Genomic DNA, 26,195 nt, shown 5'->3' on the forward strand with positions numbered 1-26,195 from the left:
TTTTCGTTGAAAAAGCGGAGGCTATATACAGGTCGTTTGCTATGCCTTTCGTTAGTGAAATTAACAGTGCCCCTCTGACCTCTAAATCCTTATTAGCCATTCCAGGTCCTACCCAAGAGGAGTTCCTAAATTTGACGATCAAAGTTAAATCAGGTTCACCGGATGACCCTATGAGACCCATGCAATTTCGTGATTTTGCCGATTGCTGTTACCCGGCGATGCAGAGCTTAATTGATCTCTCTTTTAGAACTGGTAGTGTTCCCACTGCTTGGAAGCAGGCCACTATTATACCAATTCTAAAAAAACCTTCTCTTGACCCTTCCAAATCAGAGCATTACTGACCTATTTCCCTCCTTCCATGGATGGCTAAATTAGCCGAAGCTCACGCCAACAGGATTTTATCCCTCCACCTGCAAGAAGCAAACATACTAGATAACTCCCAGAATGGGTTTCGAGCCGGTCACAGTACCGAGACCGCTCTCTTGGCGGTGGTGGAACATATCAGGAAAATACTAGACCAAGGTCAGACGGCGGCACTGATCCTATTGGATCTAAGTGCCGCTTTCGACACGGTCTCCCACCACATTCTTTTACACCGCCTCGTGGAGGCAGGAGTTGGAGAACAAGCGCTTGACTGGTTTCGATCATTTCTTATGGGTCGAACCTTTAAAGTTTCTACTCCTCCCTACATCTCTGCCCCACGCCCCATTCTGCAGGGAGTTCCACAGGGTTCGGCCCTCAGCCCCACCCTTTTTAATTTGTATGTTGCACCGCTGGCGCAGGTAGCTGCCAGCTTTGGTCTTACAATAGTGTCATACGCCGATGATACACAGCTGGTGGTATCACTTAATGGCGATTCCAACATGAACGCCCCCACCTTTCAGGCAGCCCTCAAAGCTGTCGCCAGTTGAATGGCGAACAATTGCTTACAACTCAACACCACCAAGACGGAGGTCATTCTTTTTGGTAGAGACAGCGAGCTCTGGGGAGACCAATGGTGGCCTCCTGAATTTGGTCCTATCCCTACTCCAGTCGCCGAAGTCAGAAACTTGGGCGTATGGCTTGACGATCAATTGTCTTTTATTCCCCACATCAAGCGTGTCGCGGGAACTTGTTTTGGTGCTCTACAATGCCTACGGCCTATTTTTAAATTTTTTGATGCAGACACCAGGCAGATCATAGTCCAAGCTCTGGTGCTGACCAGATTGGACTACGCCAGTTCCCTGTTTCTGGGTGTTAACCAAGCTGAGCTTGCCCGCCTTCAGCGAGTACAAAATGCGGCGGCCAGGATGCTGGTCGGCCTCCCTAAATTTGTTTCTGCTCGCAGCACTATCCATGATCTCCATTGGCTCCCAGTAGGCCAAAGAATCAAGTTCAAGGCTTTGTGCCTTACTTTTAAAATTCTCAATTTGGCCTCCCCTCCTATTCTCACCCAGACCATTCTCCATTATGTCCCCTCAAGAGCTCTTCGGTCTGCAGGGTCCAATCTGGCAATTGTTCCTCGTTTTAAAAAGTCCAGAATGGGTGGACGCTCCTTTTCGGTGATGGCGGCTACATTATGGAACTCTTTGCCTGCCTCACTTCGTTCCATCCATGATTTGTTTCCGTTCAGGAAACAATTAAAAACCCATTTATTCTCCTCTGTATAGTTCAGTGTTCTGGTCTTAATTGTTGTGCTGTGTGTTCCATCTCCTAAAGCGCCGGGACGCCTCTTGGCTGCGGCATCTGTGCGCTATATAAGAAAATAATAACATAACATAACATAACAATCCTTTTCTGAATCATTAATTGGGTTTAGTACACTACAAACGGTGTTTTAAAAGTTGCAAAGCCTCAGATTTATTTGATATGAGGGTTTGTGACTTTTAAAACAATTTTTACATCAGGCCTATTGGGCCTTAATTAGGGTTTAGCAGATACAGGATACCCGTCCAAAATGGTGGCTGTCTCCACAGACCTATTTTCAGTGCATAGAGGCCCAATACACTTTAAGTTAGATGGTAGGTGCACCCAAAACTTTTCGGTGGCTGTCATGCATTCATTAGATCTTCAATTAGGCACAAAGACTCCACTGGAGAAAGATTAATGGAATTACCATGAACTGTCGGTGAGCAAAGCCTATAGAGATCATGGCCAATACAACCAAATTCTCTCAAATTAGGCACAATTTCATCTACCTTATTTTGATGAGTTGAGAGAAGGCTAGAGACTGTGGGAATAGGGTGTTGCCATAACTCAGACACAATCCTACCTAAGCACTAACAACAGATAGATTGCCCTCGTGAGCTAGGGCAGGACTCTTTTGTGTGAAGGACCTGGCATTGCAAATACATTTTAAAATAATGATAGCACTGCATTGATTTGAGGGAGCAAGGAAGATATCAGATCACAAATGAACATAAAGTTGCAAACAGGTTCAAAAGCAATAGGCAAGCATATCTCTCTCCTTAACAGGATGAGGAGGGCCCCAGTTTTCCATTGCCACAATTTAGGCACACCTCATTTGCTTGTATTGAGCTTCTGCAAACTGTTTGTTATCCGCTCTTCAATGGCCAACCCATTGCCTTGAGCTGTGTTTGCACACCTGTTCCTCAGTTTCCTTACCTGTACCCTCATCCACGCTCTCATCGGACACATGCTCGTCCTGATGGACCCACTCCCCGTTGCACTTGAAGAAGATCTGCGTGGCAGGTAAGGCGCGGCAGTGGAGGCTGATTGGGTTGCTTTTGATGATGTAGGCATCGTCGGGCTCCATCTGAAAATGTGGAAGGGTCCCCGGTGCTGACGGGAGAGAGTCTGGAAGGGATTCGCCATTTTCATTCCCTATAGAGACCAAAAACAAAAACGAAAATTCTTTGAAAGTTGTTTGTTTCATTTTGTAGGGTTTTCATCACGATAACAACACTAATTCATTTTGTCATGCAGGAGTAAAATGTTCAGTTGACCAAACTGTCTGATACTGATTTTACAATTTTCCATATAAGTGCAACTCTCTTCGGCAAACTTTGAAATGATGAAAGGCGGAGTAAAGTATAGCAGAAGGTTGACTGGGGGTGAGTGCTTGCAATGTTCAACACTCCGTCCATCATTTCCTTTGGTTACCTGCTGTCAACACATACATCTCTGCAATGGTCTCATTAACATATCATATGCGAACTTGCTAGAGGTTAGGTTTTAATATTCATTTAATATTTGCTTACTTAATTAACAACTGTCTGTAGGTAACTCTGGGTGTAGGGTCTTTGGGAAGATACAGGGAGTCGTAGGTTTAGTGTGGATAAGAAAGTAGTGTCAATAGCTAAGTTTTGGTGTGCTTCACGAGCTGACCTGGGGCCCTTTCACATGCGTTTTTCACTGGTACAAACAAGGTAGAAGCAGCTACACTGTTTGCAGTGTGTTAGGCAAACGATGCCAGCTTCAACCACTGCTGGAAAAAGCATCAGCATCTGTCAGTACCACTACACTCCAATCACTCACTCTGTTCCTAAATCAATGAGAGCAGGCCTCTGGGAAATGGAACCAGGAACTCTTTGCCTTGAGTAATTTATGGACAGTATAATTTCCTGCTCGAGTATCTAATCCCAATATATGATACCGAGTTCTGTTTGGAATGGGCCGAGCACTTCATTAAGCCTACAGATGTCAATTGTCAGCATCCTGTGAATGATCAAATGAGGCATCCCTGGGGGCTGGAGTGCTAAAAACCTGAACAATGGAGAAAAGTGATGCCAGGACTTTCAATGGGAAGGGGAGTTCTCGGAGCAATGTCACTCTATTTTCTCCCAAACACAAGTGACCTCATTCAATGTCAGCTAAATTTTCTCAAAGGAAAATGCATTTAATTGAAAGTGATGTATTGAAAAGTAAGGTTATTGAGAATCAAAATTAAAGAGATGTAAGTAATATAAATTTAAATAATATGAGAAAGGAAATAGTCCAGTTTCATCTTACGCTAAAGAAGATGGTTATTATCGGAGAAGGGACATTGTTGTCCATGTTTAGTGCAATGAATAACAGACTTTGTCGGTGTATGGATAGGATAAATTGGCACATGTCTTTTTTTGAATTGGAAAACACTTTTCCATATTAACAAATTCTCTCACCTTATCTTCCTGTAGGAAAAGTGTGTGTGTGTGTTTATGAGTGTCTGAGTGGTGCATCTGGGCATGTTTAGCCTACAGTGTGGTAAATAAAATAATAAATGAAATACTGGTATTTGTAAAGTGCGAACAATTACCCCTAAGGATGTCAAAGTGCTGGGGACCGTCGGGAAGATTAAGCGAGCTATTGCCCTGAGTCACATGGTGCTGGGCTAACCTGCCACCAGTGCCGGGGATCGAACCGTGAGCCCCGGGGTTCCGGAGTCAGCTGCCCTGGAAAAAGCTGGTCCTCATAGTGTAAGGAAATAAACCCTGACAAAGTCATACAAACACAATACCGGTGAAGACAATAGCACTTTTTTATGTATTTGTGTGTCTGTGGGGGTATGTTTACAACACACTGTGGATCAGCCCCCACACTTTTGAGAAACCCGGACACATCCAGACAAGCGCCATCTCTGTGAGGACCATCGATCTACAGGGACCAGTCCTCAAAGTGCAATGTTATTTGCTTTGGTCCAGTGAGTAATCTATCCCAGTATCAAGGAAAGTGGAGTTAGAATACATGCATACTCCATTAAAGTAAAAAACCAGCCCTCGTATATAGTGTTATATTAGTGGGGTGGGAAAAGATAGAAAGAGAGAGGGAGTGTGTGTTTGTGTTTCACTAAGAACTGAAATTTGCGTGGGGAATAAATCCCCTCAAATTCCTGAGCAGAGAAGCACTGGATTTTATCAGAGTTACAATAGGGTTACTGTAAAGGGAGAGGTACAGTACAACAGTCCTTAAAGCTTACATCTTAAAACTTCACCCGATAATCAGGAAATATACAGTGACTAAAAAGGGTCATACATATCAAGGTCGTTCGAGAGTGTAAATCATGAAAAGTTATGGCCCAAAATGGAGGCAATAGGAGGGGATTCCAAGATTGTGGACCTTTTTAGACAATTATTCGGTCTTAATGGCACATACAGTGAATGCCTGTGGCTAATGATGAATGACTTTGTCTTATGGCTGAGCTGGGCTTGAACACTCATTTTGAGAAAAGTTTTACTACGCCAAGTGGAGTGAAAGGGGACAACCGCTCATAGCAATGGCGTACAGCTAACAAAATGTAGTGTATTCACATATTTGGGTATATAGTTTGACTCTGTGGGGACATTAGTCAAAGTCAAGGATGTAAGGCAGCAACAACTTGACAAACCTATAGTTATGTTATTCAAGTTTGCTACTAAATTAGGAATGAAACCTCTAAAGGTGCAATTTATACGGCCAAGTGTGTTTCTAGGGCTACTTATCAGGAAGTGTCTGGGGGTACGTCAATGTGGAAAATGTGCAGAAATCAGAGAACACCTGTCTAAAGAAAATGTTGTATGTCCCAATCAGATGTGCCAATCATGTTTGCCACAGGGTTCTTGGCATGAGGGATTTGAAAGGTCATAATAGCCTGCACCCTCTTCTGTTGTGGCACAGGATCTGGACTCAAGGGGAAGCCTCTTTTATCAGACAAGTAATAAGCAATTGTCAAAACGTAGATCTAGCTGCACATATACCCCGGTCAAGTCATGTTCAATCAAAATGCGATAGGCTGGCCGACTTGAATTTTATAAGAATTTAGAGAGCTTGAATAAGATTGGTAAAGGAGAGTTTAAAACTCTCTTACTGAATATGTGTGATGTGGACAGATGCAATAGTGGTACATGTCTTAGGGGGTTTACCCCAGGGCTACAGGTTGAGATCCCTTAACCCTATAACACAAGGACTGTGTGCTATGTATGAGAAAGACAGATCTGGTTTACCGCAGACCTGCAGCCTGCCCTGTTTCATGGACGAGAAGGGTTTTCTGGTAAGCAAAACAGTCCCTTTCCCAGGCAGGTAATGGGGATTTAGATACCCACCTTTTCTTGCTTAGAAGTTACACTCAAGCATCTGTACTAATAATGACACGATGAGTGTTGAAGAACAATTATTAATATGAACCAAGGAGAGAGCGAGGAAGTAATGGGGAACGTCCCTTTCTCCTGTGAATATATGGAGAAACAATGTGGACGAACCCTCTCAATGAAACGTCAAGACTCACTGTTATGTTATACAGTGCCAAAGAACCACTAGGTTATAATAAAAGACCCCTCACACACCAACCTGGTTGGTGTCGTGCTTCATCATTGGGCTCCCAACCGGGTGTCCGAATGCCCCCCGGTTGTGCTACAATGCCTGTTTACAGCAGAGTTGGTGTGGTGTAGGAAATGTGAAGTGGTGTTGTGAAGGTTAAAAGTGTCTCTGGGAAACCTTGCCTTTTAAGTTTATTTATGGTGGCCCAGGTACAGTTAAAACTGTGTGGCGCAACTACTGGAGTAGTTTTACTCATAGTGATCAACAAAAAAGGTCTACATGTTTCAGCCCTTAGTAATATTGTGAATGGGCTTTCTTCAGGACCAGGAGAAAAGTGCGTGAGTGGCAAAAAATGCCACATGAAAGGTGAACAACACAAGCGCTAAGGTGTGTTGACAGTGCTCAGTGGAGTTTGTATACTTACGAACCCACAGGAAAAAACCTGCGGAATGAAAAAGACAAGACAAAACACATAAAGAGAAACGCAACATAAAATGCAATCTTCTGGGTACTAGTTTAGTATTATCAATACATTGGGTGCCTAAGTGCAAGCCTTAGATCGTCGGCACAATCAGTGAGTCTAGCCATGAGATGTGCCCCAGGTGAGAAATATAGTGGCTATGTAAGTGCACATATATCTCTCATGGGGTGGTGGCGACGGGCGTTGCATGCTGGTCAAGACTGACTGCAGCACGCTGATAGGATGTATATAGTGCCCCTGGCTGGAGGAGTATATATAGTGCCTGGAGTTAAGGAGGCTTGTCTGCTATAGTCTCGGAAGTGTCTAGAGAGTAACCATTAAGTGAGGATTAAAATGAATTGCGCACAGCTTAGTAAGAGATAGTTACACTGAATGGTGTGTTTGGCGTGGATATCAGGGTCCGGGAGGGGTACTGTCTATAGTCACACTCTGCGGATGACAAGAAGGAAAAAAGAGGGTACCATTAAGGTAACACCCGGCAAAAAGTATTGATGTAGGAGAGGTTAGGGTATACCTGGGAGAGAGAGGAAAAAAGAACCTAAGTTCGTCAAGACGCGTCACCCGCTGAAACCTATCCGGCTCACGTGATCCTGGCTGCTACTGTGCTGGAGGAGATGCCCGGTTTAAATAGAATAATCCCGTGGCGTCTGTGTGTGTGGGCCCATAGGCGGCCGGAGAGAGAGAGTACATGGTTGGCAAGGCGCATGCTTGGGTGACATGTTGGTAGAGTATCGGCGACCTCTCAGGCGCGTGCATGGTTGGAAAGGCGCATGCATGGGCCCAATGTTGGTAGTGTATGGATGGCCTCTCAGGCGCGCTGTGTGGCATGTGGCTGGGCTCAGAAGGGCACAGAAATAAGCAACATGTTAGAATGATCATGGTGATAGAGCCCTACGCTTATGGAGTGCGCGCTAATCTCTGTGTGCACCTACTGGTGGTGAGTGTAGATGGTGCATGCTTGAGCGCCATATTGGTAGAGAAACGGCGCCGTCTAAGGCACGTAGGGTACCGCGAATGAGCGCCATGTTAGAAAGGTCATGATGATAGAGACCTGCGCTTATATTGGAATGGGGTGGAGTAGTAGCAAACCGCTGTGGCCACCTGAAAGCTAGTGTCAGTGCTTGATAAAGCGTCTGTATGGGAATAACTATGAAAAGGAACAAGATGGGGACACGCTTAACTGAGCGTTTATCTATACATGCACCTTCTAGTGGTGTGAGAGGATGCATCAATGTTAAAGTATATTTGCTGGTGATGACTGCACGCGATGCTAAGCAACTGAGCGTTAATCTCTATAAGCACCTACTGGCGGTATGTAAAAATTTACCAATAGTCAAGCATGGATTGCTGGTGGTGACTGTACATAATGCTGATCCCTTGATGCTATGTGTATCCCCCGATGTCACATGAGAGTATGTGAATAGTCATGATGTAAGAATGAGCAGACAGTCATACTGATTTGCTTAAGGATTTCCATGGTATGTTATCGTTAAGGCCTGTCTGGTGGCTGGATAATCGATAGATTCACCGTTCTTCCTTTTCTAGCAGGCTACGCTGAATGTTGGGGATCTTAGGGTCCAGTGTTTCAATTACCACCCATCGCATATTGTTGGTGGTGTGTCCTGCCTCAAGGAAGTGGTTAGTTAGGCGTGTAGTGTTTTTCTTACACCGGATCGTGCTGCGGTGTTCACATATTCGAGTTTTTACCTTACAGCTCGTCATGCCAATGTATGTGAGACTGCATGGGCAAATGATGCAGTAAATTGCATTGACAGTATTACAATTAGTGTGCTGTCTGATGTGCCACGTCCTGACGGGTTCTAGTTGTAAACTTTTTGTGGTTTCAGTGATGTGACAAACACTGCAATTCCCGCATGGGAAGTGGCCTACGATGTTGGGGAGGCCCCAAGCGTTCTGGACTGTGTTGGGAATCCGCAAAGGCAGCACAGGGTGGGTAGATACTTTTATGGATCTGGCCCTCCTGTATGAAAGTAAGGGTGTCTCCCATTTGAGGTTGCTAGTATGCAGTATCTTCCAGGTGCTTTTGATGATGTGGGAAACCTTATTGGCTACAGAGTTGTAGGTAACAACACACGTAAGGGGAATGGGATTGTCTGTGGGTAGCTTAGCTTCTAGTAGTCCTTCCCTGTTCTGGTTTCGTGTGCGTTTGCTAGCCTTATTGGTCAGATTTTTCGGGTAGCCTCGGAGTTGCAATTTGGTATTTAGGAATTTCGCCTGTTCTTTGTAATCTTGAATGTCACTGCAATTCCTGCGTAATCTTAGGAATTGTCCAAACGGGAGATTCTCGCATAATGTTTTGAGGTGGAAGCTGGTATTGTGTAAGAGAGTTACGTGCTGTGGGTTTAAAGTGAGTTTTACTTTTGAGTTTGCCATCCACCGCATGTATCTCTAAGTCTAAGAAAATCGTGTGGTGTTTTTGGTAGTTGTGTGTGAATTTGAGATTTTGGTCGCATCCATTAAGCCATTGGCAGAAGATTTTGAGGGATTGGTCGTCCCCTTCCCAGATAAGCAAGATGTCATCTATATATCGCTTATAGAATTTGATCTGGGGAATACATGGCGTGTTAATGTCAAATATGTAGGTCTTTTCAAAGTTATGGACATACAGTCCCGCCACACTTGGTGCGAAAACGCTTCCCATGGAAGTTCCATATTTTTGCATTTAGATCTTGCCTTCAAATTCAAAATAATTTTACTTAAGTGCCAGTGTGGCACAGTCCAATGCAAATTTCTTAGGTGTGTGGTAGTTCCAGGTGGTGTTGTCTAATGCTTGTTCTAGTACTATGAGGGTGTCATCTTGGGGCAGGCTAGTATAAAGACTCTCCACGTCTAGGCTTACCAGGAAAGAGGTCTCTGGGTTGTAATCCAGGTTGTTAATGAGTCCCAGGAGATCTTTAGTGTCCTTTAGGTATGTGTTGGTGGACTGGACAAGCGGTTATAAAAAGAAGTCACAGTATCAGCAGCCAGGATCACGGGAGCTGAATAGGTTCCAGCGGGTGACGCGTCTTGATGAAGTAAGGTTCTCTTTCCCTCTCTCTCCCAGGTATACCCTAACCTCTCCTACAGCAATACTTTTTGCAGGGCGTTACTTTAATGGTACCCCCTTTTTTCCTTCATGTCATCCGCAGAGTGTGACTATAGACGGTACCCCTCCCGGACCCTGATTTCCCTGCCAAACACACCATTCAGTGTAACTATCTCTTACTAAGCTGTGCGCAATTCATTTTAATCCTCCCTTAATGGCTACTCTCTAGACACTTCCAAGACTATAGCCGACAAGCCTCCTGAACTCCAGGCACTATATATACACCTCCAGCCAGGGGCACTATATACATCCTATCAGCGTGCTGCAGCCAGTCTTGTCCCGCATGCTACGCCCTACCCAGCACCCCAAAAGAGATATATGTGCACCTACATAGCCACTATATTTCTCACCTGGGGCACATCTCATGGCTAGACTCACTGATTGTGCCGACCGATCCAAGACTTGCACTTAGGCACCCAATGTATTGATAATACTAAACTAGTATGCAGAAGATTGCATTTTATGTTGCGTTTCTCTTTATGTGTTTTGTCTTGTCTTTTTAATTCCACAGGTTTTTTCCAGTGGGTTCGTAAGTATACAAACTCCACGGAGCACTGTCAACACACCTTAGCGCCTGTGTTGTTCACCTTTCACGTGGCATTTGTTGCCACTCACGCACTTTTCTCCTGAAGAAAGCCCATTCACAATATTACCAAGGGCTGAAACATGTAGACATTTTTTGTTGAGATCTATGAGTAAAACTACTTCAGTAGTTGCACCACACATCTTTAACTGTATCCTGGGCCGCCATTAATAAACTTAAAAGGCAAGGATTCCCAGAGACACTTTTAACCTTCACAACACCACTTCACATTTCCTACACCACACCAGCTCTGCTGTAAACAGGCATCGTAGCACAACCGGAGGGCATTCGGCCACCCGGTTGGGACCCCAATGATGAAGCATGACACCAACCAGGTTGGTGTGTGAGGGGTCTTTTATCATATACTAGTGGTTCTTTGGCACTGTATAACATTACAGTGAGTCTTGACGTTTCATTGAGTGGGTTTGTCCACATTATTTCTGCGAAAAACATTAATTGCCATATTCTGCTACTTAGTACATGTGTTGTTATCTCAAGACACACACAACATATGGCTATTTTCAGCATTGCAATAAATGCGAAAACAACGAACATTTCTACCATATTTCCCAAGATTATGTTTCCTAACTTGTTCGCCCTATTTTTAGCAGTGCTGTGAGAGCATAAACTAAACTAACTTTGCCTGCTGGGGAGAATTGGGATCGTCACCCTGCATATCTGCAAAAGAGCGGGCATCTCTGTTAACAGAATCTCAGGTGTGTGAACAGGTTGGTAGGAGGGAGTTCTCAGTCAGTGGAGCTCAGCTGAACTCGGCTTCTTTGTGTGTGTCCAATCGCGGTCCCGAAAAGGACAGCAATCAGCAGTCTGGAATCTGATTTCTTTCTAGACAGCTAAGGAGTGAAGGCCCCTCAAACCTGAATGGTCAAGTCTCAGTGTTGATGTAACAAAATGACCCCGGTTTAATCTGGCTGATTATGAGGGAAAATCAAGACAGAAACTCAGTGGAAATATCCGTCCACAGCCAGTAACCCTGTAATGCGTGACATCTTGCGCACATACCATCCATCTATGTCAACATGTGTACCAGGTGGCCCCGAGACATAGATATTCAGGGCACCTTGGCCAGACTTATATGTCCTATTCTGATGGGAATCAAATGACGAGATGTTCTTGTGCACACTGAGTGGGCCTGCATGTTGTGAAATGTGCAGAATGGAAAATAACTCAGTGAAGCTAACACTAAGCATATTTAAAAATTGTGTCTATCATTAGGGAGTGCCATAGATCAACTTTAGTTTCACACTCCCGTGTATTCAGGAATGCGTACATCCATAGCTGGAAAGGAGTACAAATACAAGCCTTAGATATGAGCTGACAAGTTTCAATGTAACATGACCCATCATTTTGAGGCATTACCAAGGCAAAATTGTTGGTCCAGAGTTTTACCAAGTTGTCCTTGTGATGGGTAATTTGTCCAGGGTTCCCTTTATCTTATGTTTTTGTGCGTTTTATGGTGTACCAAGAGCATATTAAATTGCAGCAAACAATTGTAATTTTAGACAATGTAGACCTGTGTTAGTTTATTTGCAACAATTACAGTCCCTAGAAGCATAACAATTACATTACCTAGACGTCGGCTTAACTATTGCAGCTTTTATTTGGCAGGTAATACATATATGCAAAGGTTGAGATGATGCATAAATTAATAGTCGGTTTGTACTGGATTTTTGTTTGTCTTTTAGATGTATTGCATTACAGACTGGCCTGTATTATGTTATGATTTGCATTGTTATAATAGATGAACTTTTATGGGTTTTAATCAAACCAAATAAAGTTTTACTGACTGAAAAAAAGCCCACAAATTTCACCACATAAGTGCTTCCAGCATCCCTAGGACTTACACAAAACCATCAATTCTCCCAACCGCAACCCCAGTATTAGAGATGTTGAATGTCCAGCCATATGGTGCATCTTCACCAATTGCGAATAGCATATGTGACTCCAAAAAAACGGCATATTCTGAATCGGTGAATCATGTTCTGAGTTATACACTGCCAAATCCAGCTTTTGGGTCTTTTCAATTTGTTTTGCATGTGCAGAAGGTGTTGAACTCTTAAGATGAAATGATCTTTAGTAGATTCTGAGCCCTCCTCTTGCTATTATTTGCATGGCAAATATGCCTCTGCTGAGGCTTAAGCGTCTACATGGCAGACAGAGCCAGACAGATACTTCTGTCCTCTCTGGGTTTGAAAAGCCTGATTTTGGACTATTTCTGAAGGTAAGATTACAGTGCAGAAAGATATCCATTCAAGAAGTGAGACAATTTCACTAATGATGAGTGAGGCAGGCAGAATGGTTAATTTTACAATCGGATGATATTATTCTAGGAATGGAGAGAAGTTTTGAAATGAAGATGAAGGGAAATTCACACATGGCGTCCAAGTCGGGGAACCACAGTTTCAGAGATCTTACATTTGAAATGTTGGACCATACTCTAAATCTAGGTACCCCCCAAAAAATTGAGAATTAGTAATTCCAATGTACCTTTTATTGTGAACCTTGGTGAAGGTGAGCAATAATTCCTAGGTCACTCGACTTCGTCTGATGAGAAGAGATACCCATTTGTGACCAATGCTAGGCACGTTGTCCAGTGTTGTCACTCATGGATGGAATATCCTGCTGCAGGAAATGCTAGGGCACCACTGGCAGCCTGCAAATTACTCCTTGAATGGGTAATTTCCAGGGAGAGGAGGGAAGAGCTTGGCAGCAGTAGGCAGAAAGAGTGCTTGCAGGAGGCAGCTTTTGTGGTGGGCAGGACATGTCCAAAGGGAATCTGCTGCATCAAAGTAAATAATAATTTAGATTGTTTTCTATACCACATTTAAGAAATACTCTTTATGTAGCTAGAAGAGGAGCAGAAACTCCACCTGGCCAGGAAATATCAGCTCTGTTTGAGGAAAACTGAATCAGGCTTGTTGGACCTGGCCTTTTCTGCAGTCTCGTCTGAAAAACCTGTTTGCCTTCAGCCTCCTAATTTGTGTTGATTTTGTCTGCCTTAGGACTCTGTGGACTTTACCACTGCTAACCAGTGCAAAAAAGTGCTTCTGATCTCTCCTTAAAGCATGGTAGAATTGGCTTATACCCAATTTCCATCTATTTTCCCATAAGTCCCCAGTAAAATGGCACTACAGGTGCCCAGAGTCTCTCAATTAAATGCTACTAGTGGGTTTGCAGCACTGATTGTGCCACCCACTTTAGTAGCACTTTAAACATGTCTCAGGCCTGCCATTGCCGGTTAAATTGCCATTTCGACCTGACCTAATAAACATATGACAGGCCCAAACCTTCCTTTTTAATGCATATAAGTCACCACTATGGTAGGTCCTGACCAGCTCCAAGGGGGGCAGGGTGCAGTATATTCAAAATGTTGGACATGTACTTTTAAGTTTTACATGCCCTGGTTGTGAAAACACCCAAATTCGCTTTTCATCAATGCAAGACCTATCTATCTTATAGGATGACATTGGAGTTGCCTTATTGCATTTTCTAAGTGTAGTTTCCAAATGGGAAGAGATAACGAATTTATGTTTAGTGACTCTGGAATCCTACTTTAAACATCTAACTTTTGGAAAAGTCATATTTTAAGTAACAATTAGGAAATCGCCACTTTTGGAAATGTTGCCTTTTCTTCCCTAGCCATTTGGTTCCTGCAGCCTGTCTCTGGACTCATGACTAGGTGCAGTTGGCAGTTGGGCTTTCTGTATTTCTCCAAGACAGCCACACACAATGGAAGCTTAGATGTGACTGGATGGGTCATCATTGACAAAATGGGAAGGAGGAGCTGGACCCAGCCTTACTTACACCCGAATAGGCTGTGTCCTGTTTCCACACATTGGGAACTGTTGTTATTTGAAGCCAAGTCAGGGAAGGCAGGGCAAGGCATCAGTGTCTTTCAAAAGCATGCCTCTATAAACTTCTCCCCACTTCAAAGGGACAACTCTGTATAAAAGAAGGACCTCAGACACCAACACTTCAGTACACTTATGGGCCTGTGGATACCCTGCCCGGAAGAAGGATTGCTGTGCTGCTACCAGGACTGCCCCTTTGCCGAACTGCTGCTATGAAGGAACTGCTGCACTACTGTTCTCTTGCCTGGGTGAGAAGGAATGGACATCCATCACTTGAACCCAGAACCTATAGTGGCTCCAAGGGCTAGTTGGCTGGCCTTCTGATCTGAAGCCTCAGGGACATAACACTCTTCAAACAACCTTGCATCTGCACATGGACTATGTCATCTGTGAGTCTTCACTGCAAAGTGGTGCCACCCCAGTCCTGGACCCTCAAAGTGGATCTAAGTTGCTCTGCCAGAATCTGTTGATTCAGCAAACCCGACGCATCTCCTCTGCTACATTACACAAACATGAACAGAACTGGCACATCACTGCACTGCATGGATCGATGGATCGGAACTGCTGCAACAGACCTGCCTCGCATCGCAGCCCAATGCTGCATCGGAAGTGCCACGATGCAAAGTATCCCCGGAACAGGCCCTTTCATCCCACATCGACGACAGCCTCAACAACATCATCGAACTCCGATTCGCAGACCAGCAGCTCCTCCGAACAGATGCATCACCCCGACCCAACTCTACACTTTACATCACAAGTCCTCGTTGATGGGATCCTTGGTGGTAACGCAACAGGACCTCACACTGCAGTCTCACTACATCTCATAACCCACACATTGACTCAGCTACACAGTGCATCTTTGACACAGGTCCACGCAATGCACCACAAGCAGGATTTAAGTTACGCTGTTCAGTTGGCCTAACTGGGTCCCTGCTGCTGGCTTTCACTCCATCCTATTTGGCCTGAACTTGTGACTTTCTCCCGGTCCAGTGTGACCTGATACATAAGTTTGCTCTTTTAGCCTTATGGCGCTATCTTCTATCAAAACAATATAATTCAATATTTCCAGTTCTACTGATTGAATTTTTGTCATTTTGGTGTTGTTTTATTTAATAAATTATGCTCTATTTGGCGTGGGATCTTTTTCTGTGAAGTTTTCACTGTTTTACTGTTTGAAGTGCTGCACAAATACTTTACACATTACCTCCAAGTTAAGCCTGACTGATCTGTGCCAAGCTACCAGGGGATTGAGCACAGGTTAAGTTGGTGTGTGCTTGAGTCATACCCTGACTACGATTGTGGTTGTTGCTCGACCGGGCTCACACCCAGGAAACCAGTAACCATATTTCTAACATTGCTGATAAATAAAATGCCAGTCTCCACCATGTAAACAAATATGTGGAGTAGTAGACGAGTGCCTAGGGAAAGGAAATTCTAAGCATGAGAAATGGGGCTGCCATCAAGGTCTTGCGCATAATTTACTTGGAATAGGAAAGGGTAGGGAGAGGAACAGTCTTTGACTGAGGAGAAAGGTCTGGAGATGCGGTATGGTTACCAAGTGGCACAAGTTCACAACATGTCCCTCTGATTTTCTTTCCCATCCACCAATTTACACATAACCCAAGATGCTCTCTAAGCCCAGGACCCATCCAGAAATGCAGAACACCTTTCTTTAACTCACATGAATTACAAGCTGCATCCTGAGCACCTGAGGAGCATCTTAGCTTTAGAACAGCCCTCGAGCTGTGTTTTACCACTTTATTGAGTTTTATTTATTTTGACCTACACAAATATTCAATCCAGAATATCAACTAATGCCATATATTAGCAAGATAAATATATAGAATCAAGTATAGATTTATTATTCTTAACTCCGAATGGATGCAAGATGTGGAGTTAAGAATAGAAACTCCATATTAACCCCTTCAGCGCTCATGACGGAACCACTCCGTCATGAGCCACGGTTGCGCTGTGCTCATGACGGAGTGGTTCCGTCATGCTGCGGCCGTTGGCCGCCGCTCCTCCCACGCTGCGCTGATTCCCCGCCTGTGCGGCCGATTAGCGCAGTGGGCGGAGTCATGACGGAACCACTCCGTCATGAGCACAGCTCAACCGTGGCTCATGACGGAGTGGCTCCGTCATGAGCACAGCGCCACCGCGCTGCCCCCAATCCCCCCCAGCGCTGCGGCGGAATTCCTGCCGCAGCCAAGGGGTTAACCTGCATATCCTTATCTGTAAGATAGAGTGGTATTCGATTTCTAGATTCAATACTGTTGTAGGTTGACGCAAAATAATTTGATATCATTTTCCTACAACCCAGTGTTTTCGCAGTGCCTATGAAATATGAAACCATTAAAATGCTATGCTGTCAGGGGAGTGGGGTCACTGTGGGGAAGAAGCAATGGGAGACTCTTCCTCCACTGGTGTGACGTCATGTTTATTTCTAAAGCTCACATTTGCAAAGGTTCTTGGTTCTGAGTTATAGAGCATGAAAACGCAAAAGGAGGGAGGGGACAAACAGAAAGAAACATCATAGGACACAACAAACTAAATAAACTCTGGCAAAGCCAATAGGTCTGATATTCATGTGGAAGCCTGCAAACACGAGCAAACTCAAACATTTTCGCAGCTGTAAAAATGATAGATGAGGTAATGGTACTTTTAGAGATATTGACTTGTGGTAGTAGAAAACATGGTGGTATTAATGGCTCATATTAAAACACTTAAACACGTAATAAAGCCTCTTCTAGTAAAAAAAAAATCTAAAGATTTGCTCTCTTAAAATTCATGTAAGTGATAAAGAAGTGAATGTGTGACGGATGAGCGTATTTTTCAGATGTAAAATTTTCCCTCATGCAAATGCAAGGCAAACACCCCAAAGGATGTGAAATGGTCCACCAGAACAGCCAGTGTGTGAGGTGACAGAGTAATAGACCTCAGCGTGATGCCAAAGCTTGCATATTTTAAAGAACTGTTAACATTATATCTGCCGACAGCTTTGCTGTCCAGCCAGACCTTAAAACTACTGAGGAGTCAGACAGGGGAACAAGGGTTAGACAATTTATTTAAAAAAATCCAGGTTTCCAAAGGTGTGGGCTGCATAACTGAGGTGATGAATGGGTCTGAAACCTAAACATGAGGAGCGACGAATGTGTTTCCAGCCCTTGGAAATGACCTCTCGGGGAAGTTACTATGCGCTGTTTTCTTCAATAACTCCGATGGGGGACGTTTCAGTCTTTGTGTACAGCCGTGAAAGAAAATCCCAAACTTGAGCTGGAAGCAAACGCAATGTTCTCTATCAGAGGAACATTCCAACGGTCTGCCCCCCTTCCTCAAAGCTCGCAAGAAATCAGTGGGATGAAAGAAACTAACACGCTGTACAATCGGCAGTTTAATTGTTGGCCATCTTGGGAGGGTTATTTTATCCTTTTTTTGCAGATTTATATAGCGCAATCTCGACTCGAAGGTATTGGCGCGCTTTACATGAGCACCAGTTACGGTACACAAGGACACATTCATATTTTTGGGAGGCAAAGGGAGACTAGGTGATTTGCCCAGAATCACGGGATGTGGAGTCGACCCCGAGGCTCGAACCTTGGTTTCCAGCCCCAGTGTCGGCAGTCTAGCTGTAAGACCACATCCTCTCCCCATCCTTTCATCCTTCCGAAATTGACAAAATGAGCACGAGTGCGCTGGGTGATTCTGGGCGGGGCACTTTGTAGAAAAGGACCATTATTGATACTGCGCACGGAGAGGGCAGTGTTAGAGAGTATTCTTTACAAAACCTACACGCACATACACTTAATGTACACTTTTTAACTGCTGCCGGGGGAGTCTTACTTCACCGAACACCGTTTAATGGTTTTTCTTTACCATGAGAAGTATATTTTTTGTTACAATTAACTAGCCAGCAAGCACTCTAAAGATGAGGGAAATAGTTTGCCCTTGTTTTCAAGTACTTTATTTATTTATTTTTGGGGGAGGGGGGGGGGGGTTATATAGTGCAAACTTGTCCCGAAGGTATCAGAGCACTTTACATGAGAAAAATGTTGCGTTACCGATGGACACATTCATTTTTTGGTTGGCACGGGGAGATTAAGTGATTCACCCAGAATAACAGGATATTGAGCTTCCCTGCTGAGACTCGAACCCGGGTCCACAGTTTCTAGACTGAGGATGCCGCTTGTGTGGTGGTGAATATCTACCCTTAACTGATTTATGGAGCTTTGTAGGATATTATTCTCACTTGCGTTCACTCTCCTACACATGTGTGCATGCTATACACACACATACCGACTCATATGTGCACACACACACACATACAGAATCCAACCTATACACATGTGTGCACACGCCAATGCACTTTCACACACTGGTGGACATACATTCTTCTCCGAACACAATATACATCCATTTGTACGCTTAACAAACACAAACACACACACGCACACACAGCACACACATTGATGCAGTTTCCAAGCAATTTGTATTATCAGGATGTCTTAAACTGTGGGCATAGGATTGAATTTGCAAGATCTATTGTAGATTGTGCAAGTTAAAGAGAGAGAGTAGAAAGCGGATAATTGTAATTTTTTTTATCAGGCCACTCAGAAATATTGGAAGTCTTTTAGTACAAGTCGATAATGGAAAATCTCATCTGATAACAGCTCTGCTTTTGCTTCTTTGAAGATGCAGTTTCAGAAGAAAGGATCCGAAAGACTGTTTTCTATAGTGCATACCAAAATACAGCCCTTGGTGTCTGGGCAGAACCTCTATCTGGCAAAGAAATATTAGGTCTTGTTGGGGAAAATTTTATAAGATTGATCCAAAATTTATCGGATGCGTTAAATACCTCAAACTTCATTAAAATTCAGGGGGTTAAACGTGCCGAAATTAGGCAGGGGAAAAGCATATACGTATTTTTCATATAGTGCAAAATGTTGGTGGGTTAAACACCAAAATCCGCCCTCTATTCCCCACCAACTCATAGTACGTGTTATTTATTGCACCCCTTGTATCGTTATTTATCAGATAGGATAAACAGCACCTGAACTCGTAATCAGGTCCATCGTGTCCAGAATTTCGGCTACCACAATATTGTGAAGGTAAATATCTGCAGTTATGCATAGATTTTCTATTCTGGATTCAACCTTGAAGGTACGTATATTGTCAAATTACCTAACACTCTGCGGTGTCCGTACTTACCGGGTTTTGGTAAATACCTCACAAATTCTTGACCTATTTTAAATCAGGGTCAATTCCCCTAGACCACCTAATTTGTCAATGGTGACTGTTTAACTCATCCAGCCAGAGCACGATGAAATAGAACCAGACTGACGTAAAGTCACAGGGTATTAGAGGGAGAGAGTGGTCAGCGATAGCCATTTTTACAGTGTCTGAAGAAGATGCCTTTTTTTGTGTTTGAAACCAACAATATTTCATCCAACAGCATTGGCAATTGTAATTCTATGTAATAAGTACAAAATGTATGGTTTGGATGCTTGTGCGGGAAAAACTCAGTGGATCTATGCGTTTTCCGAAGAGAAATATTTATATAATCAGCTCCAATCCTTAGACATCCTTTCACGCTGAAAATAAGGTTATCTTATCAGATGTGAAAAGTTAGTTTCATTGTAGGCAATATCTAGACACCGCAGAGGTCATAGAGCGCATTACAGAAGCATGCTTATTAATGGAAATGTAGGAAATTTGAACAAAATGTGTGGCACTGATTTTAGAGTAATGGACTGAAATCATACTAAAATTCCTTCTCAATGCATATCGTAAAAGCTAATAGGGGGCAGAATCCTAAATATCTCCAGTATTCGATAGATCTGCATCTAATGCACTAACCTTGACTCACGCACTACCGATCTGAAGGGGTTTTTTTAATAGAAGAGCGGTTGTCAGAGAGCAGGCAGGGCAATTTTACAAATCCATGGAATCTTCATAACACATATATGTAGCACTGAGTGCAGCTAACTTATAATATCTCGATATTTGTTATGCTGTCGACAGATGAGTGGGGCACAGGCTGACACTACTCGGGTTTTTCTTCGCTGACCGGAGTCTGAGTTGGCTTGTGGTGATACTTGTGTGTCTTGCTATGTTAATTGTATGGGGTTCTGGTGTATGGATTTCTTGCTAAATATGTGTGGTGGGAAGGTTTTACTGATTGTTAACGCATGTCTTGGACGGGTAATTTGTCCACTGCCCAGCAATGCCATGGAGCATCAATTTGGTGGCTTTGTGGCATATCTGAGCAGGAGTGTACGGATGTGAGGTGTGCTGGATAAATATGCTGTTTGTGTTTGTAATTTGTGTGCATGATATTCTGCCTAATATGAGATCGCATAGCTAGACATTGTACCGCCTATGGCGGTCCCTGTGTTTGCTGTCTGGCGGCCGCATGTAAGACCGGTGGTTGATGGTGATTTCTGTGATGGCACCACATGTAAGAGCGGGGGATGTTGACAATACCTGATATGGCCGCAGGTAAGAGTGGGGGGGTGCTGCCCTCAAAACGCATGCCTCCCGGGGAAGACCCTGCCCCCCCGCTACGCCCCTGCGAATATGTTCTTTGAAAAGTACTACTCCCCATAGTGGTTTGCGTTGCCTGCTTATTGTGTGATGAAAATAAAGTATGTGGGAGTAGCTGTTCAATGGGTTTTAATGAGAGCGGATGGCATCTTATAGCAAGTAAAGTAGTAATAAGCGGCATGCCAGCACGCTTTCACTCTCTGTGCTGAATGTATCTGAAATGCCCTTTCTTCTGCAGTCTTATTTTAACTTTAGTGAGAAAATTGTTGTGTTTCGGGTTCCAGAATACAGTATATACTGCTGCAGTAATGGGAGCTGCCAATTTGGTATGTCTAATTGGTTTATTTGTGTTGGATGTATATGTGATGTTCTGTCCAAAGTAATCTTCTGGCTGATTATTTTTGGAATAATTTGTTGCCAAGCTGCGTCTGCCTTGCAGCCTCAGAAGACACACCGCCAGCTTCTGCTCTGGTTTTGCACAACTTTGTCTTCGCAGCTGGCTCAGTCCTAAATGCCAGAAACCAGCGGCTGAGGGATTCATTGCCTACAACTAGGTGATGTTATGCCAGCAGCTAGTTTTCTGCTTGCACTGACTAAATGCAATTCCATATTTTAACAAGCATTGGCAAAGTCAGATGCAAATGCAATTGCATATTTAAACAAGCATTGGCAAAGTCATATGTCTGGCTTTTTCCCGCCAGCCTCTGGCACTGTCAATGCTTGTATAATTTTGCAGAGGTTTTTCAAAATCATTGTTGCAGGAGCTGTTGGACCATCCCCAATATTTAACAAAAATACAAAAAATTGGGCTAAAAACAAAAACTACCGCTTGCCTTAGTTTTACCTAGCACTGAAGGGAACTACTTTGGGGGTAGATGAGCTCTTTGAGAAAGACCAGAATGCTGTCATTCAGAGTGAAGCTAGCCAATGGCAGAAGTGTTCTGACCTATTACCCAAGCTATATGCTGTGCTGGGTGGAAGAAATATATAAATGGTGCATTAACAGACCAATGGAAGAAAAGGGCCTGCTGAAACCCCTCTATAACCGTATTATATGTATAATTTTACTGATATTAAAAGGTCTTGGTGAAAACCATTACTAAAATGGAAATGCAGGCTTCAGTTGAACAGAGGTACACATTATTCCCATTTCATTGGAAGGTGGCATCGTCAGTATTTTATTCCAGGGCCATCAATGGCAGAACACTCATGATTTTCCTATAAAAAGGCAAAAAAAATTGTTCATTGGAGAATCACTACGCTTGAGGACTCAGTTTCTAGCTCTCTACGTGCCCTTTGTGCGCTACATTGCCGTGTCTCTTGTCTAATGTTCTTTTGCTATATAGCCTTTTTGCCATACTTAGATTAGCTTGTAGGTTTGTTTTTCTTGCATTTTGTTTCTAGCTCTGAGGGTTTATCAAAGCTTTACTGTTTCCTTTCTTTATGTTTCATTATGTTGGAGCCTTGGATTCTATTGGCCATTTTGACTTCTTGGGGAAAGACGTAATACTTCATCATATTTTAGCACATTTTTGTAACTCACGGTCGGGGACGGCCATTTTAATTAATGGTAATTATATAGAGTTAATTATAATTGTTTGCCCCATCAGTGCTCTTCTAAGAAACCTTTCCATCAGGAAAGCCTGTGTGTGGCACTGGCATGATAGGAGGGCCCTACAGGAAGGTGTGGCACCCAGACGACCCTTCCTTGGATGTTGCTTTGAAGCGCTTAGCATTAAGGCACATACTTTGTCCCGCTCCTCACAGCGCCTCAAAAAGCAACTGTGCTTTTTGATCTTCACTTTCACCCAAGGAGCCGTCAATCAGCCCTAATTCCGTTCCATGGGCAGGAAGAAAATTGCAAAGTTACAAAGTTTTGCTCTCAGTGGGGGAATTTCAGCCTAATTTTCTTTAAGTTAGCTTGGCTCTTGCCCTTAGCGTGTTTTTACTCCGAAACCATCAGCCATTGGGTTGAGACAATGTCAGTCTCAGCCTGGGTCAGTCCATAAGAGTATTTTATTCTCACTGTTCTTCGATTGGCTTTTAGAGTGTGTTCTTCTGCCTTCATTGGATGCACGAGGGACTATTTTACACCTGAAATCTATCAAAGCATGACAAAAACACATGATCTATGGATGCAACTGCAACACAGGATGACTTTATTATCTGCACTTTAAAAGATAGGTTTAATTTTTGTATGGCGCGCGGACAGGTGTGAAACACCCCAAACACCCCCCACTCAAAAGTCAAACCTATTGGTTTGGCCAGTGCTTGCTTATGAGAGTCAGGAGATATTGCTAAGAGACATCACTATTATTGCCACAAGTGTTCAAAGGAGCAAGGTAATGTCTAATTTAACCCTTTCGCTGTGGCGGGAAATCCGCCGCAGCGCTGGGGGGGGGGTTTGGGGGCAGCGCGGTAGCGCGGTGCTCATGACGGAACCACTCCGTCATGAGCCGCGGTTGAGCTGTGCTCATGACGGAGTGGTTCCGTCATGACTCCGCCCACTGCGCTAATCGCCCGCACAGGCGGGGAATTAGCGCCGCGTGGGCGGCGCGGCCGCCAACGGCCGCAGCATGACGGAACCACTCCGTCATGAGCACACGGCGACCGTGGCTCATGACGGAGTGGTTCCGTCATGAGTGGGGAAGGGGTTAAAGCCCGCATTTACACAGCAAACTATATGGCACATGTTTGATGTCTTAAACGTATGCGAGGAGTTCTGCCTTATATATTTTGTGAGGTGTTTGGGAGAGGCATGCATTGATCGCAAGTGCTTCTGGGAGCAGTATGACAGCCGACTATCAGGCATATCTGCGCTGTGATTGGTGCTTGTAAGATGAGAGCTTTGTAATTGTCTACATGCCGGTTGCACGTGAATCTTGGATGTGATCGTGTTAAGCTTTTCAGCCTATTTTCAACGGATATATCAACATCACATGTATAATCCTCATGATCACATACTCGGGTGACAGGTAGAAAATTGTGGGAAACAAACCTTGCTCCTTTCAGCAATCTGCTGGAAAGAAACCCCTGCAAGGAATGTGCAATTCCTTCTGGAAATTATCATTTCGAAATATTGTTGCAGACAGCAGTGTGTGTTGGAAACCTGGGTTTTAAACTAGCTCCCACTTATTCGTATCGTACAATCTGATTTCACTTTACATTAATTTAAAGATTTTAAAGGTATTAAACTGCCTGTGCTCTGCCTCCCAGGCAGTTACTAGTCAAAACGTCAAACAGATAAGATTTACGAGCTTGCATCAATATTTACAGAGTGCCTGGATGCATCGGATTTTGGGATTAAAGCCAGGGAAGGGAATAGCAAGAAAGTTTAAAGAGCTATTTATTTAAATATTGAGCAAACAAAAAACACAATGGTGTCTGAACTCGGAAGCATACTGCAAGCCCGGGTTCCAGTGGTATTTGAAAAAGAAAGTTTCTGACAGAAAACTACAAATACGATACATTTTTAAAATTTAAGATCAGGTAACTGGGATAGGAGTCCAGGCAGAGCCGAACAGGCCATAGCGGACATCTGGTGTTTGCCGGAGAGGCTGGAAGGGTAGGGGGCCGGTTTTGGAGCAGTGGGCAGACACGGCCCGTGCCGGTAAGAGCGGTGAGGCTGGGAGGGTGGGGGGTATTTTGGCATACGACGAGGAGGAAAATGTATTACTTATTTAATCTTCCCTCATGCTCATCTGTCGAATCGCCCGGCCAACCCGGCCCCATCGCTCTTACCGGCATGGGCCGCGGCTAGCAGTGGGGGCCAGTTTTGTTACTAGAGGCCAGTTTTGCAGTGATACTTCAACATCGTCCCCCAGTAACAAAAGAAGCAGTGATTCAGGCTTGCCTTCCCCCCCCCCATCCCCTCAGGGTTGGGGCCAGTCCGACAAAATTGCCAGGGATACTTTTGGTTTCCTAGTCTGGCTCTGATTCCAGGAAACACTGGTACAAAGTAGCCAGAATCAATGTGGTGGACAAGAAGAAGACCACAAACGTTTAAAAACAGGTAGTAAGCCGAAACCACTGGCCATGAATCAGAGCTTGCTCCCCACTTTTCCTAAAGTCTTTTTATGGTAGTATGTTATGTCAAACGTATTCAAAATCCCAGTGAAAATATCGACCTGCAGATATATAATGACCATGATACTGACATCGAAATAACGTCAACCTGAGTAGTTTTATTATTGTTAACGCTGCCGTGATTACATTTTGGAGTAGATATTATTGTCACAATACATCTGCAGGTCAATATTTTGACTACATTATTAAGGTAGAACACATATTTTTATATGGCACGCTTGATTCAAAAGTTGTAAAGTACATTCATGTAAGATATGAAAGGATTACTTGTCTGCAATTGTCTTGAATCTTTTTGTTCAATTTTATGTGTGTATCTTTTAGGGTTTTTATTAACAGAATAAACATTATTGTGACTGACAAAGGATTACCTTTTGGGCGTGCACTCTCTGTCGGGGTTTGGTTTAAAGAAATCAACAGCCGTATTAGGATTTCCTGCTTTGTGAACTTCATCAGAGTTATTTCCAAACTCTACATGGTTCTTAGTTACAACTGCAATACCTTATGAGGTATTAATACCACAGCAGCTGAGAGTTCTTACAAATATATCACAGGTGCAGAAGGCGTGAAGTTTTCTTGACTTTAAAATGTGTACAGCCCTAAGGGATGCGATATTGCAAATTGTTTTCACAAAAAGTCCACAGAATTACTCACTGGTGTCTTGCTTGAGAATTGAACAGGAAGGCATACATGGCTTTAGAAAGGCAAGCGAGAAACATGCAAGAGAATGGTCCTAGGCGAAAATGTCTCATTGCCTTGATTTCGTTGTTCCCTTGAGACACTTTCTACTCAAACCAGTGTCCAACGAGCGGCACTTAGGTGGAATTTCGTATTTGTGAAACTTCACAAAATGTATCGGTATTTGTGTAATGTGAAACATGGAGATTTGACTGTCTTTTGAAAAAATTGGGCCTAGCCATACTTTAAAAAAGCAAGCACTCCAACAGCTTGACTACCAATATGAAAAGCAGCATGTTGATACATTCCAGCACTGACAAATGGCCGCCAAAGTGAGTACTTCAGTTCTCAGTAGAACACTTGAATAAGGAATGGGCTGCTTACCACTTTGTGACAGTGGACTACAGGACTTCAGTCTCGACTGGAAGTGTAGACACAGGTCAACCATCATAGAGGATAGAACCCTGGTCCCTTCTAAATGTCTACACGTGAAAAATATACAGAATTATGATATTCTGGGCTTCCACTGCGTCAAATCGAAACACTGCAAACAAAGGTACTCACTGAAAAAAGTGAAAATATTGAAAACTACACAGATCTTCTGTCAACGTCAAAGAATTCTTTATTCTGCAGCATAGGCCA

The 26,195-nt window shown here is 43.6% G+C and overlaps 1 protein-coding gene across 1 annotated transcript in view; it reads right to left on the reverse strand.

Annotated features, from left to right (window-relative positions):
- Window positions 1-26,195, reverse strand: part of UNC5D (unc-5 netrin receptor D) — a 1,316,579-nt gene that overhangs the window by 789,935 nt on the left and 500,449 nt on the right. The window contains exon 2 of the mRNA XM_085634460.1: window positions 2,605-2,823. Within this exon, the coding sequence (XP_085490586.1) occupies window positions 2,605-2,823 (219 nt within the window). The remainder of the gene's footprint in view (window positions 1-2,604; window positions 2,824-26,195) is intronic.

This window comes from Triturus cristatus, chromosome 11 (assembly GCF_964204655.1).
Source record: "Triturus cristatus chromosome 11, aTriCri1.1, whole genome shotgun sequence".
NCBI lineage: Eukaryota > Metazoa > Chordata > Amphibia > Caudata > Salamandridae > Triturus > Triturus cristatus.